This window comes from Coptis chinensis, chromosome 9 (genome assembly GCF_015680905.1).
Source record: "Coptis chinensis isolate HL-2020 chromosome 9, ASM1568090v1, whole genome shotgun sequence".
NCBI classification, from domain to species: domain Eukaryota; kingdom Viridiplantae; phylum Streptophyta; class Magnoliopsida; order Ranunculales; family Ranunculaceae; genus Coptis; species Coptis chinensis.
This window is the reverse complement of record NC_141464.1, coordinates 36,329,197-36,345,055: the sequence shown is the minus strand read 5'-3', so window position 1 is coordinate 36,345,055 and position 15,859 is coordinate 36,329,197. Positions and strand designations below refer to the sequence as shown.

The 15,859-nt window shown below is 31.9% G+C and overlaps 1 protein-coding gene and 1 long non-coding RNA gene across 2 annotated transcripts; one reads left to right on the top strand and one right to left on the bottom strand.

The window, feature by feature from the left end:
* Nucleotides 1-711: 711 nt before the first annotated feature.
* On the top strand, nucleotides 712-1,269 carry LOC147475784 (uncharacterized). Its single transcript, XR_015208077.1, has 3 exons — nucleotides 712-827; nucleotides 898-1,065; nucleotides 1,160-1,269. It is a non-coding gene; the product is annotated as an uncharacterized LOC147475784 (long non-coding RNA).
* A 9,914-nt stretch (nucleotides 1,270-11,183) lies between these two features.
* Nucleotides 11,184-11,984, bottom strand: LOC147475783 (18.5 kDa class I heat shock protein-like). Its single transcript, XM_086583918.1, is given in 2 exon segments — nucleotides 11,184-11,537; nucleotides 11,540-11,984. Coding segments are annotated over 2 exon segments (465 nt in total). The 5' UTR covers nucleotides 11,862-11,984; the 3' UTR covers nucleotides 11,184-11,394.
* Between the last annotated feature and the right edge of the window lie 3,875 nt (nucleotides 11,985-15,859).

Genomic DNA, 15,859 nt, shown 5'->3' with positions numbered 1-15,859 from the left:
TTTATTGTAGGCAAAATTACACTTTTATCTCTTAGCGGGACAAAAATCTATGTCAACCTGGAAATTGATGTTGTTGCTGAATACAAGCATTGTGTGAACATATGAATTATATATATATATATATATATATATATATATATATATATATATATATATATATATATATATATATATATTAGTAAAAAAAATTAACATCGACTATATTCGTTAACACTATAAATATATTTGTTACATTGGGTTCAATTTTCTGTTACTAAATTGCTATGCGTATTTATGTAACTGCAATTCATTAACATTTTTCCTATTCCCATTATGATCCATGTTTTTATTTCTTGGGTACATACTAGCTTCCGAGATACATACATTTCCGTAGAGGTTGAGGGTTCTCCTGAAAATCTATCTGAAGAAGAACTACTTAGAAATAGAAGAATTACCATAGCTAAATTAAAGGAGCTTGGAAGAGATGAAGCACAACACAGATCAAGCTATACCTGCTCTGCCACAGTAGACAAGGTATACAGTGTTAATTGGTTCTACAATTGCTACAGACGTTGCAAGATAACTATCCCATAAATTGACTCTGAGAAACCCTGTAACAAGTGTAAGGTGGACACAGAAAAAAGGTTGGTAAAATTAAACTAATGTATTTAACCTGTTTTTCCTTAAAGTATTCAACTCCTTCATTTACCACATTCTAATTTCAAAGTAGGTATAAACTTCAAATGTGTGTGAATGATTTCTCCGATATCACCACTTTTGTTGCTTTCAACAAGCATTCTGAAGCCTTGCTTATGAAGTCGGTCGAAGAATTAGACATAATCCAAAAGGTAAGTTACTTCACAATTCATTAATACATCTTTTGAATATAAGTTGAAACATTTCTTATACAAAATACAGAAAAATGGTCCGGATGCAGTTTCCAAAGAACTCCAAAAAATTGAAGAAAGATCTTTCATCTTCCAAGTTCAAATCAACGGCTTCAGTGCCAAGGAAACTTTTGAATCATTTACCATCGACAAAGTTTACCCTGAAGAAACAGACTTAGATAGTCAAGTGGTTAGCAAGGTGAAGTTATGCTTTTATTTATTTTTTTTATTTTTTCCCTTCCAAAAAAATTTATGTAAATGCTTTAACAATTATACATTTTTAACTAACATAGGGTAATGAGCTCGCAACTGGTGAAATGGTTTGCAAAGATGTTTCAGCCAAGGAAAACAACGCTGAAATACAATCATCAAAAAAAAAAAATCAAAAGAACATAATACTAGGTAAATGAACAAAGCACACATTTGTGTGGCATTATTTAAATATTCATTTCCTTTATTTGCTACCTAGGAAATTTAACAACGTTAATTGTTTTTGTTCTACAATGCAGAGAACATCCATGTATGAAGAGTTAACTGTGTTATATCTCTATCTTTAATTTTTCAAAAGTCAACTGCAAAATGGAAAACGAGATGCTACGACGCCTACTCCATCCCACGCTAGGTCCATCTAATAAATGTTGTTGATTTGACTCTGTTCAAGTCATGTGGCTTGGAGTGTTATAATAATATTTATGTATATATGTTTATTTTTAAATAATTTGCTACTTTAAGCAAATCTAGCAACATTTCCACTTGAGCTTTCTATCAATAAAATATACTTATCTAAATATTATAAAAAATATAAATTATCTATATTATGCCTCCATTTGATCCTTTTTTTGTTCCATTTCAAATTCTTACTTGCAACCATATTCCAATATTTCAAAATCTTTGTGATTTTACGGATTTTAAAAAACAAAATTACGAAACTTATTCCATTATATTACAAGAACATTCTGAAATTTATATTTATTCGACACACTATCTGTAATTACAAATTTCGCAAAGCTCGAAATATTAGGTGGCATTTCAAACAGTTTCTCAAAATAACCAACTACGCTTACGCCGACCAAAATGCATGGTAACTATATTGTAATAGTATTACACTTTGTGGGTGTACATATTATGCGATATCATCTTCATGTCTGCTTGCTTCTCCTGATTATAACACTATATACTATTTTATTTTCTCAACAAAAACAAAATATATATATATATATATATATATATATATATATATATATATATATATATAGTTATTCTGTACTGATACACCTGTTTAAAAGTTGGCTTATGACAAATCATGTTTTGAGAATTAACATGTATTTTTTTTTTGTTTTTCAATATTTTTTAATAGAGATGTTTTTAAATTCCTCCCAAGCATCCCTTCGACTTCCTCGCAATCATCCCTTCGACTTTAAAAGTTGACTTTCCCGCTTGACTAAGTTAAAGAAAACTTCTTGGATGGTAATTCCTATCTTATTATTGCAAACTTTAATTTTTTTTTTTAAAATTTAAAAGGATGCAAAATTTTAACCAATAAAAAAAAACAAAAATTATAGTTTAGTCTTGACTTAGCATACAATGAGGTTCATTTGTTGGTGAGAAAAAACCACGCATTAAAAAAAGTAATTTTGATTATTTAACAAGTGTAATTCATAATATAGAAAATATCAATTGAAAAAAAAATGTCCATTTATCTACAAGTTGAAAAAAAACAGAATTGGTAACTTATCGATTAAGCATATAAAAAAAAAAGTCAGAAACAACTCGCATTATGCCTACCATACTTCAATATTATAAAATAACACAATATATATATATATATATATCAAGCAAAAAAACATATATATCAATATATGTATACCAACTATGAACATAATTTTAAACAATATTTTCCATTTGCAATCAGTGGGGCCAAGCCTTAAGGAGCCTCCCACATATCCTCTCTGTTCAACTGCAATCGTACTATTTTCTCTTCTAAACTACATATCGTTGTCTCCAACATGTCAATCTGTTCTTCACTCCGCTGGCGATTTCCATCGGACCATCGGAGATCAAACTCTTGGGCCTCTATCAGATCCTTCAGAGTCATCTGATCTTCCTCTAGCTCCTCAACACGCAAATGATACTGAGTAAGCGCTCTTTCTATCTGAACTATATGTTGCTTTGTCTCTTCCAAACCGGTGACTTCACCCTTCTGTGTTGCTGCTCCCTCAGTTTCTTTCTTAACACTGCTGACAACATGGGTTCCAATATCCAGCCTTTCATCGTTAGCTACTAAACTAACAATCCGACCACTCTGTATGTCTAAATATTCTTGATACTGACGTGCCACATTATCAAGAAGTAATTGAACCTATATAAAACATTTGACTTTATAAATCTAACAAAAAAATAACTAAAAAAAAAAAAAAAAGCCTTACAGCAGTTAATCCATTTTGAACATTTGTAATTCGCAAAATGACATCATCATTGTTTCCTTCCCGAACATCCCATCTCTAGAACTAAGTGACGGCCATTCCTGACTTTTGTTTGGTTCTGAGATTTGTACTGCTTAGACAATCCCGGCCGGTAGCATGGACACGTTTAACGTGTGTTAAAGACTCTTCCATAGCCTTGCGCTTCATATGCTCCTTAGTAGCTTCACCCTTGCCTTCTCCCATAAAAAAAAAAAAAAAAAAAAAAAAACAAAGCCATCAAACAATTATATAGCAGTTTAATGTCTCTTTCTCCCTTTGTCTCTTCCGACTTTTTTTTAAACGTTTTTTCCTACTGAGGGTTATTTTAAACATATTTTAAAAATCTTATGTATAAAAGTCCTGACATAACTCTTAAACTTGCCAATTAACATGCCTAACATAAAATAGCCCAACATAGCCTATTTAAAGAAAAAGCAATAAAAAAAAATACACTTTGAACTATAGTTTTTTCCCATATCTCCTGCTCCTAACCTCTTACACATCCTTTAACTCAGGCCCTTTCTCTCTTTCTCATATTATAATCGCTTAAAGAACTCTTTAACAGTTTATTTTTCGTATATACCCTTCCATTACCTTAACGTAACCATCAGCCCCATTATATGTTTTTCTTTTGCCCTTCTTATTTGGCTCCTTCTTAGTCATCTTTGCGAAACAGTATTTCATCATATATAGTAATAAGAAATGTTTAAACAAAAAAAAATTATATATATTAGAAAAAACAAAAAACAAAAACAATCACCAGCTGTTAAAGACCAAGAAGAGAATATATGTATGTCTAAGGAAACTCGCAAGTTTCTTAAAGAATCTGTGTGTTTTTAAAATAAAAGCAAAAGGCAGAGAAAAACATAATTTTTAAAATAAATTAAATGAAAAATCTACAAAACCACTATATATGCTCCATCACATATCATTAAGTTGAGCAGTTCTCCTTTACAAACCAATTAACCCAATAGAATGGGTACAACAAAGGAACTACAGTTACTTAGAATATTGAATAACACCCAACTCCCAAAACATTTAATGAGATAAGGCCCACCTCTGTTACACATAATATCTGCTGACACATTTTCAAACCCGAGTTCCAATGTTGTCTGCCACATTAAAAAAAAAAACATACAGAAATCATTGCGATGGGCTCGAGGATTACATCATTGTCAGAGTGAACCCTATTTGCAAAATAGTAAAAAATGATCCTACATTAATTATAAATAAAAAAATTACGCATAGGTCCCATCAATTACAATTCCTTTTAACATACATCTATCCTACTAAACTATAATTTTAAAAAATATAAAACCTGTATTAAGACATACAAGTATGGACATGTGATTACTTTTAAAAAACAATACAAGCTCCACTATAAAATTTACCAAACATCATTTTATCATCATAAGAGCTATTCATTGTACTCAAAAAAGTATTTTTTTTTTCTTTATAAAAGATGTATGAAGTATTTGATAACTTTAGAGTCCTTCCATTTATGCAAACAAAAATAAATTGTCCATAAATCCAAAGCAAACTGTTCTAAGTTATAAAGAGTGTATGAAAATTCATGCTACTTCAATTCGTAAATATGCTAATGATGTTTGTTTCCTATATATACATATGACTTCACTTAGTACAACTGTTCTAAATGAAAAGGTACTAATTTGTTTATATATATCACCAACTGTTAAAGACAAAGAAGGGAATATTTATATGTTTAAAGAAACTTGCAAGGTTCTTAAAGAATCTTTGTGGTTTTTAAAGTAAAAGAAAAGAAAAAAACAACACAATTTTTTAAATAAATAAAATGAAACTCTAGAAAACAACTATATATACTCCATCGCATATGATTAGGTTGAGCAGTTCACCTTTGCAAACCAATTGGCCCAATTAAATGGGTTCAATAACGACATTACAGTTACTATGACCACTTTGTAAGGTCCAACTTCCAAAACATTGATGAGATAAGGCCCACTTCTGTTACCCATAATATCTTCTGACACTTTTTCAAACCCGAGTTCCAATGTTGTCTGCCACATTAAAAAAAAATAAAAAACATACAGAAGTCGTTGCGATGGGCTCGAGGATTAAATCATTGTTAAAGTTAACCCCATTGGCAAAATAGTTAAAAAAATCACTACATTTATCATTAAATAAAAACATTATGCATGGGTCCACTTAATGGCAATTAATTTTTGCATACATACTACTGTACTATTATTTTAAAAACATAAAACCTATATTGAAACATACAAGTATGTACATGTCATTACTTTGAAAATACTATACAAGCTCCACTATAAAATTTGTAAATATCATTGCATCATCATAAGAGCTTTTCATTGTCCTAAAAAAAAGTTTTTTTTTTCTTTAGAAAAGATGCAGGAAGCATTTGAAAACGTAAGAGTTCTTTCATTTATTCAAACAAAAACCGAATCAAACAAAAATAAATCGTACATAAATCCAAAGCAAACTGGTGTGAGTTATAGAGAGTGTATGAAAAATCATGCTGCTTCAATTAGTGGATATGCTAATGATGGTTGTTGCCAATATATGCATATGACTTCACTTAGTGCAATTGTTGTGAATAAACATTTATCACTTAAATGTGCAGCCTGTGGGTGTCATCGGAATTTTCATCAGTAGAAGTTTTTTGGTCCGAGTAAAGTTAATCAAAATCGATTGTCAGATGTACCGGTAATCATATGGGAAAAGAAATTTGTATCAGTGGTGGTTCTAAGAGTGTCAAGAGTAAGAGATTTAGAAGCAAATTTACAGAAGCTTAGCAGAAGCAGATGACAGAGTTTGCTAACAGATTAGGTTGGAAAACAAAGAAAAGTGATGCTGTTGCCATTAGGCAGTTTTGTTTGAAGAATGCAGTTGAGATAAATGTTTTTAAAGTGTGGATATATAATAACAAAAGCAAAAGGTGAAGCATAACCAACGACTAACCCTACACCTCTTATTACAGTTGCAGCATCAATATTAAACCTACTATGTTGATCTCTTCTACTAAAAAAAAAAAAACTAAAACTGTTTGATTTTTCCAATTTGTTTTATATTTTTTTTGTAAACTTTTTCATATTAAATATTGCAACTCCAACTGAAAGTTATTTAATATCTAGTTTCACACCAGAGAAAAATCCCCACCATAACCGTTGACTCCACAAGTTTCTATTTTCTTAAGTTTACCAATTAAGAAAACATTTACGATTAAGTTATTGGATAATCATATATGATTGGATTTTAACAGCCGTATTAATTTTAATTACCTTGATGTAAGCACTTAATACTTAATTGTTTTCTTAGTATTGTCAAACTTATCATGATTTAATTCCTTTTTTCTATGTTTTATTGTTATAATTTTTTAAATCCATTTTCTTGCTTATTCAATCACAGTTAACAACTTCACTTTTATTTTGGGTTTTTTTTTTTTTTTTTTTTAACAATTTTTAAAATTTTATATCATGTCATAGACTATAGTTAAAGTTAGTTTACTCTGATGATGTATTGTATACTACTTAATACTAATTTAATCTTTGTATAACGTGTCAATAACTTATAATGCGTTATGTTTGTTTTAATGCATAAGTGATAACAAAGAAATCAACCTCAATGAGACTATTGCAAGCGTTTCTTCTACAACAATACCTTGCTTTACTGAAAAGGTTAGTCGATAGACCCTTTCCTGTGTTTTTTTACCGCTTCGGACATGTAACTTATTGTGCTCTCAAATTGATTGCTACATATTAGATTCATGATATTTTTATAGCACGAAGAATACACTTACAGTTAGTTATGAATTTGTTGAACTATCTTTTGTTTTACTTTTTGTTATTAACTTCTTTGCCGTGAAGGCGCTCCACAATATATAATTCCTCGTGCCCGATGACAAATGCTTAGTGAGATTTCCTTTACGTGCGTTACTCTTTGTGATGGTCGTTGATGTCTTCCACATCATAGATTATCATTACCTTAATGTATAGTTTGAAGAGTAAGTTCTATCTACTATTCGAATTTATGCCATTGACAGCCAATTACTCAAATCGATAGTGGTCAAACTGTTCTGGCCATTTGTAGATTTGTTTTGTAATTTAAGAAAAATAGTTGAGCTCATTATCTGAGGTTTTTAAAGTTTTCTATAAATTTTTTTTTTTTCTATGCAGAAATGTATATGTTATTCCCTCGATCTGGTACATACAAAAACGTACATTAGAATGAAATAATAAAGAATTTGCAAATTGCTTGATTGAGATAACTTACAACTCTTGAATAAATTAGCGTCACATTTACCGCATATCCGTGGTTTAAAACTAGATTATGGAAGTAACCTCCTCTATCTACTTGACAAACCAAATTTTCCTTTAGACCCACCTATGCTTCTAAATATCAATTAAAAAAAATTACAGAGCCCCCACCATTTTAATTATGTTTTCATATTTTAATAATTCTTTGCCACTATAAAAAATGCACCCTTTTATTTTTCTACATACAATAATTATATTCCTCATCCAGTCTCATTAGTCTTCCTCATAGCAAACCTTAGTTCTCAATGGCTCCAAACAGGCAGATAAGCCCTATCTTACCCCCGGTCCAAATAGATTACTTCGCTGAAGATGTCCTGCAGAACACAATTGATCCCATGGAAGGGATCCATATTCTTCACGAGTGTATAAAAGCAATGTATGCCCGGCAAGGATTTATGCATGAACAATTAATAGATTTACAACAACGTATCATAGTGTTTGATGAAGAACAAGAACACTTTTTGGAAAACTACTCGCAGTTCTTAAAGAACCACTCACAAATTTTGGAGAGCCAAAGACAAATTTTCGAGCACTAAGGAGCCCTTCAGCAACAAATTCTCCAACATATAGAACAACTTCACACTATTGTTACAACTTTTCTTCCACATCCTCCCCGTTATAATCGTCCGACTGGCCCTTCATAATCTAATCATACCTCAGAGTAAAAGTTCCCAGTTGTTTTCTCTAAGATTCTTATTGTATGTGTGATATTGAAGTTATGCCACATTTTCATAGTGTGCATTTATGTTTTTGAATATTGTTTGTAATATATATAAATATGTCAGAACCAAATAAAAACTTTTATTTAACACTTACATAGTCCTTCAAAAAATACATATAACACTGACATTACATCTTACATGAAAAAAACCTCACATAGGATAATCAATATGACAACAACACTCATTACCACAAACATCACAACTAACAACATGGGTGATGCTCTTTTCATTTGGCAACATTGGTTGGTTACAAGCAGTAAATTGCATCTCTTTACTAAAACATCTAATCCAATCACATTTAAGCCACCTTTCAACAATTTTTCCTAACCGATCCCAATATTTAACCAAATACATAACACCTCTGCAGTTTTCTTCCCTACATCTTCGATTAAGGTAAGGACAAATTTGAGCTGTGTGGCCTTCTTGCTCACATAGTTGGCAAATCTAGATAAAAAAACCAAAAAAACAAAGATCAGAATTTAATCCATATCATGATGTCGTCTTTAATGATTGACTCCATTCAGTTGTTAGGTCAATTAAGATTTGTGCCTAATTTAATAACAAAAGAGTTATAAAAATGAAGTTTTAAATGAAGTTGTCTAAAATACATTCGGTGCTACAAATATTTGAATAGAAGCTCCACCCATTTCTGTTAAACTTATCAACCTAAGAGAAAACATCTGCCACACAAAAAAATATATATAAAGAAATAACTGCTAAGAAAAGTTATGGTTACCCTTTTATAATGCATTTAAAAGAAATGAAAAGTTATTTATTTCTGCTCATTGGATGAATATGTAGCTATTTGACACGTCTTATGAAATATAGTTGAATCTAAACCGTCCAATTATATTATTATACTATGTGGACATATAACATACATTAGGTCGACCACCCTTAATATCCAACATCCCATCAGCTTTACGTACTTAGATTTAATCTAAAGCATTTCCTTCAAAAATTTTTAGATTAAGTTTTCACACGATATATTAAATAGTCCGCACACACTTAGACAAAAAAGAACGGGTCCCTTTGTCTCCAACTGACGGACTAACTTTTACATATTAACCTTATCTCTTTTTTTTCTGATTTCTTAAGAAAGCGACTCAACAACAATATTCATCTCTCTCGCATCTCCTGGATTCCAACCACCAACCCCCCTAAGGTAATTCTTCTCTTAAAACTCTTACTCTTATTTTAATCATTTTTTCCTTAAATGTATTATCCTTCTGTTCCGTTGTCTTCTTCACACATTTTCCATTTCAGGTCATCATGACCTTTGATTTTTTTTGACTTAATAGTGACCTGATTTAAAGGAAAAAGCTACAAAAAAAAAAAAAAACAAAAAACAGACATTGCAATTTAGAAAATAATAATTTTCATAATAACCATAATAATACTAATTATTATAACAATAACAAATTAGATGACTTATTTGTTCCAGTCGTTTAATGTAATATCTTTTATGACATTCTGAAATCATGGTAATTAATATATTGAAACACGATGTAACCAATATAGATATCTGTGGTATATCTTTGCCATGTTGAGCCATTTTAACAACACAACATATATTATTTTTTAATATATATTTAAATAAATTTGATTTTCTATACATTCTTTCCAATACTATTTCGTTTTTATTAAAAGATAACCATATATAGTTGAAATATGTACAACTTCTTCTAATATATATCATGACAAAATTATATATATTTGTACTGGTCAAGAAAAAAAATAGTTAATCTTTGATTAAAAAAACAATTTTAAAGTTTTTTAAAAAAAACCCAAAACCTTCAATATATCTACCAAGTTATTATCACTCGCGGGACTCAAATTTATGTGCCAATGGAAAATATGTTGAATTTGTTCTAACCACTTAATGTAATTCATTTTGTCACAATTCAAACTGCTTATTATATAATGTTATTTGCTGATTCTTTTATTTGTTATACTTTATAATTGTTCGTATTGTCATCAGACTAACATATGATTAATTTATTTAAACTGTTGGTAAATTTTTTATCTTCAACAACAGTTACAACCATGAGCAACACATTTGATATTGATGAAAGCGAGCTTGGAGATTCAGTCAAAGTTTTAATGTTAGCAATAATTATTTGTGTTTTACTACTACTATAGAAAGCGGTTTTAGGGGTCTAGTCCTAAACAAATATATGTTAATTGTTTAACGTATAAATGTTTTAAATTCAATAAAAACATTTAACCATGTTATTATATTTTGTAGTTAATATATTTTGTTATTGAAATAACTGCTTCTTTCATAAGACTCCTTTTTACAATTTCCATATTAAATGCATTAATGGGACACATGTATGTAATAATTACTGCTATAAGGAAATCCAAATGCATTTGTTATTTCCTTTAGAAAGTCTTTTTTAACATCCACGGTGCCCGCACTAATGCTAGTAAGTATAATAACACAACTAGTCTACCAGAATCTACTACAACTTGCAATGATCTAGATTGGCCCAACCTACTGAACATTTTTACATTCAGAAATTAAGTATCCAATCCTCCAAAATTTTCCTCCACATTGCTCAAAAAAGAGACTGGCTATTTTCAACTCAATTTCAGTAGTAATTATGTACGATTCCAATAGCAAAAAATTGAGGCCACCGATTAAGTAAGAAACCAGAGATACCCCGTAGTCTAGACACTCGGTGTATTGTTGATGAGAAGGAGCAAAATTGCACATTAACATGGTTGCCCAACATTGTGGCTTGAACCAATGAACCAATATAGTATGGCGAAGGAAATAAGGAAAAACACTTAGAAAAGAACAAAATTTCAGCTAAATTGGACTAAAAACAGAACTTTCACATTTACTAAAGCTCAGAATATTCATAAAAATACAGTTCAATAACAAACTTAGACATCACACCTCACCAAAACACACACAAGACTCCGTACCCACCAAAAGAGACAGACACACATGACACATTGACACAAACACAGCTACAGGTCATAACCAATACTGCCGAGAAACATCTTTAAACACTTGACATTCTCAGCCAGAAATTTCAACTGATTTTACTTCAGGCTTCTTAACTTCCTCCTTCGGAACAGTAACAGTTAAAACTCCATTCTCCATACTAGCTTTCACTTCATCAACCTTAGCATTTTCAGGCAACCGAAACCTCCTCAAAAACTTCCACTACTCCTTTCGATGCGATGCCAAGTGTCATTCTTTTCTTCTTTCTCTTTATTTCTCTCTCCACTTATCTGTAACACCCTTCCTTCTTCCACTTCCACTTTCACTTCTTCCTTCTTGATTCCAGGAAGATCTGCTTTGAATACATGTGTTTCTGGTGTTTCTTTCCAGTCAATACGAGTATTCGCAAACTGGGTTGTTTCGTCTGAACGAGGAAATGAGAGTGATGATGAGTGGAATGGGAAGTTTTGGAAAGGGTCCAAAACATCAAGTGAGAATGGATCGTTTCTTCGACCACCAAAGAAGCTTGGAATGAGAGACATTGTTTCTTGGGTTTGTTTTGGAAGAAAAAGAGCGTTGGATTGAGACTATGAATGAATTGCTGACTGAATATCTGATGGATGAATGGGATTTTTGAGGTGGGGTTTTATAGAGAAGAAAAGAGAGAGTGGTGAAGTTTCCAGACTTTGTTTTTTTGTAACAGTTGTTCATTAGAGGGTTCTGGATTATTGGAGATGTACTAGACTGAATGTTCGCAAAGTTTCGCGAACAGAGATAGAATGGGTTGGACTTTAACAAGCTGGGCCTGAACTGGAAAGTGTATAGGGCCTTTTAAAGGTGGGAAACCTGTCTCTTTCTCTCCTCAAATCTGGGTCTCTTCTTATTCTTCTTTTTTCGATAAAAATCTCTAAGTAACTCGTTAGGAGGTAACTAATTGGTTGATGATACATTTCGAAAATACATTAAATAAAATAGGGTACAAGCACCTTCAGAATTGAAAGTTTATATGGTCTTTCAATGTTTTCCGTACAGTAAATTATCCATTAACATTTGAAATGTACTAATAAACTAATTAGGCTGGATAGGCTTCGATGATGGATGTTACATCTGGAATTTGAATAATTATATGACCAGGAAATCCTCCATCCCTTCGTAGCTTTTCCCATTCAGTTTCAGTTCTTTCTTTGCCGCCAGAGGTATGAGCAATCTGCAATTATTGTGAGATCAAACATCAATCCTGTTTCATCCAAACATCCAAAGGAGCTACTCCATCCGGTTGCAACACGATTTCAACAATTATAACTTTTACTCCTCTATTTGCTATAGCTTTGTGACAAATTTTCAATATAAAATCCGGCAAAGTAATATGTCAATCCAGTATGAAAAAAAACACAACTTAATGACTTAATAGGTGAATGAACTATAATATCAACCATATAGAGGCTTTCAACTTTCAAGGGTGGAATCAGTATTTTATTTCTATTAGTAGTATCTTCTATAATCAATCTTGTCTCTTAAATTCATCCAGATATTTTTTTAGGCATAATGTTCTTGAATGAATAATTAAATCAAAACACTCAAATACCATTTACAAGGACAACTTGGTTTTTTTTAGATTTTGTACTTTATGTTTCTTCTTTTGGTACATGGATTATTTTTCATTTCATGACCACTGAATACAAAGTGACCAGTGTAGAACAATTCTCTTCTTCCTTTCTAGCTTAAATGATCTGACTAGCTTATGTAATTGAAGGGGTTGATTACTTTATTAGGTTATTGATTACTTGATTTTTTATTATATATACTTCAGAAACATTGTTTGCTTTGCTGGCTGCAGAGATAGCAGTTATTCGTTGTAGCATTACATTGTTCATTCTCTTGTATCGGCTGAGTCTACTACACTCTTAGGTGAAATTATCTGTCAGTGGTAGGCGTTAAAAGAAAATGAAAAGACTACATAGAGAGAACGAAGGGTTGGAAATCCAAATATTCTTTTCTTCTCACCTGTTAAAGCCAAAATCTCCCCCCTCCCGACTCCTAAATCTCTCCATTGCCGATTATTGGGGAAAAAAATCTTTCTATTGCCATTTTATTTTTTTCAAAAGGTAAATATTTTCCTCCTAAGATTTTTTCTATTCTTTTTCAGTTTTCTTTCATGATTCAATGTATTACTAATTCGAACAACCCTTATTATTTTTCATTCTTTTTCGATTACTTCGACACATTTGGCTTTATTTTGCTGTCGCTCGAACAGTAACATCTTAACCAGTTATTTTGTCGTCGCTCGAACAATAACATCTTTATTTTGCATTCAATTGTATGGGGGCTTTCAAACTTTCTCTCCAGGTAACTCTTTGTAAGGATTGTTTCATGTATAGGGTAGTATGCCCAGGAAATTGAATACTTGTAAAATCATATAGAGTTCTTTGTTTGTAGCACGAAAAGAAGACATATGACATACTTGTGAAGCAGCTTGGTGGAGAGGATTCAAGGACGCGGGATTCTCATAACTGGATCAAGACATTTAAGATGCGTGGTCTTTAGGTAAAAGGACGTATTAAAGTTACAAGTGTTACCTTTTAACTTTTTTAAGTGCTATATTGGAGTTTGTCAATTCACAAAAAGATGTTTGTTTCCCTCCTCACTTGGTGGATTTAACTTATACATGCAACTCCACGTAAGCAAAAAGGGAAAGCAGCTAGCCAATACTGTTTCTGCTCAAAAGGCTTTTGATATATTGAAGGTACTTGCTGATTATTATTATCTTGATAAGATAGCTTCATATAAATTTTTTGAAAATATATGCGAGGTATTGAAGAAATGTATTTTGGATAGCAGGCCAATCCAGAGTTGATTCAAGCTTTCTAAGCTGTTGCAGCTGGAGGGTCTGGAAATGCTAGATTAACAGCCAACAAACCCTTTGGTATGTACATCCATAATGGGGGAGAACTTGCATCAAGTCAGTAAAACCTTTGGGTGATGATACCAGAGGTCTGAGACTCGAACACCGCCAACATCAAAGAGTTACTGATCTCATTTAAAACAGGCTTGCCAATAAAAAAAAAGGTAGGGGTGTCGATGAACGGGCTGCCTGTGCTACATCAGAGGTTAGGAAGAAAGAGGCAGCAAAGGGCCTTCCTGTACGCCCACATGGCGTTCTAGTTCAAGCAGTGTCTCCACTCACACATATTCTCAATATCATCAATTTTGGGGTAACCGCAGAATCTCCAAGCAATGCAGAGTTAGAGGAACCTAAGAAAGAGACATTTGGTCCTTCAGATAAGCAAGGTGATATTAAAGAAAATGGAGCTGTCATAGGTTGAGAAGATAAGGCTCCTGCTGGATTGGGCACTGGTTTAGCTTCATTAGATTCGAAGAAGCAGAAAATGAAATCGAAGTCAGCCCTCTTATTGAGCATACCACAAAGCACTATCTATGAAGAACTAATAGGGTCATGCCATCAACGAGTTTTAGTTTTTGCAGCTTAAAAATTTAAAGTAGGTTAGTGGATTATATATATATTTTTTCTAATTACCTCCATGCTGATTTATAGTACAATTCTAATGTGAGCTTTCTTAGATTTTCTGCTATTAAATGAGTTAATAGGTCTGCTGATTTTATGTTTAGCAAGTGTCATTTTTCATGACCACGTCCCAAAGTTGAAGCAAAAAGTGTTTCACATTTGAAGTATGGGAATAAAGCGCAAGTAATCCATACCCCCCTTGGACAAGGTTAGTTCTTCATAAAAATCAAACACTATCAAGGTGTACTCTCTTGGAACTCAAGGTTAGTTCTTCATATATATCTTTCTACTTTATGCAGCGCAGCTACTGTGTAATCTTTTGTACCAATGGATAATTGATTTGGATGTGCATGTGGTTTGAAGTGTGTTGGAATCCAAGTATGATAACTATGGTTTTTTTGGGCCATAAGTGGATTTTATCATATTGATTGTTTCCATTGGAAATTTAAGCTTCTATGTTGCATAGAAAAAAATCATAACGATCAAGGTGGTTATGTTGTTTTTCAGTTTATATGACAATACAGAGGATTAAGGTTGCAACATCACTACTTTAGCATGATTATAATAGTTACAATGATTATGGTATTTACTTCAAATATGTGCTCTCAAAATTTTTTTCCTAGCAAAACCTTTAGATTGTTGAGTATGCTCTTAATTCATGCTGATTGAATATGGTGTGTTCTTGATTTAGCTCGTGCTTTCATCGATTCCGTTTTTGGTTATGACAGTAGCTTGGTTAGAACCATAGAATTGAATGGATATATAACATCACTACAATATGACGTGTTGACAGGTATGTAGAGGAACCACTTTCTCCCATCATCTTCCTATAGCAGTCACTTTTGTGTTTTGGGTCGCTCAGCTCATGTCCAAATGGAGAGAGGTAAACTGAGGTAGATTGTTTTTTCTCCCCTTTACATTGAGATGATCCTTAGGTTAGTTCGGTGAATGTTTACTATATGTATGAGCTTCAAATAGGGGTTCAAAAAAATTTTTATTCAGAAGTTTCTTTATTAA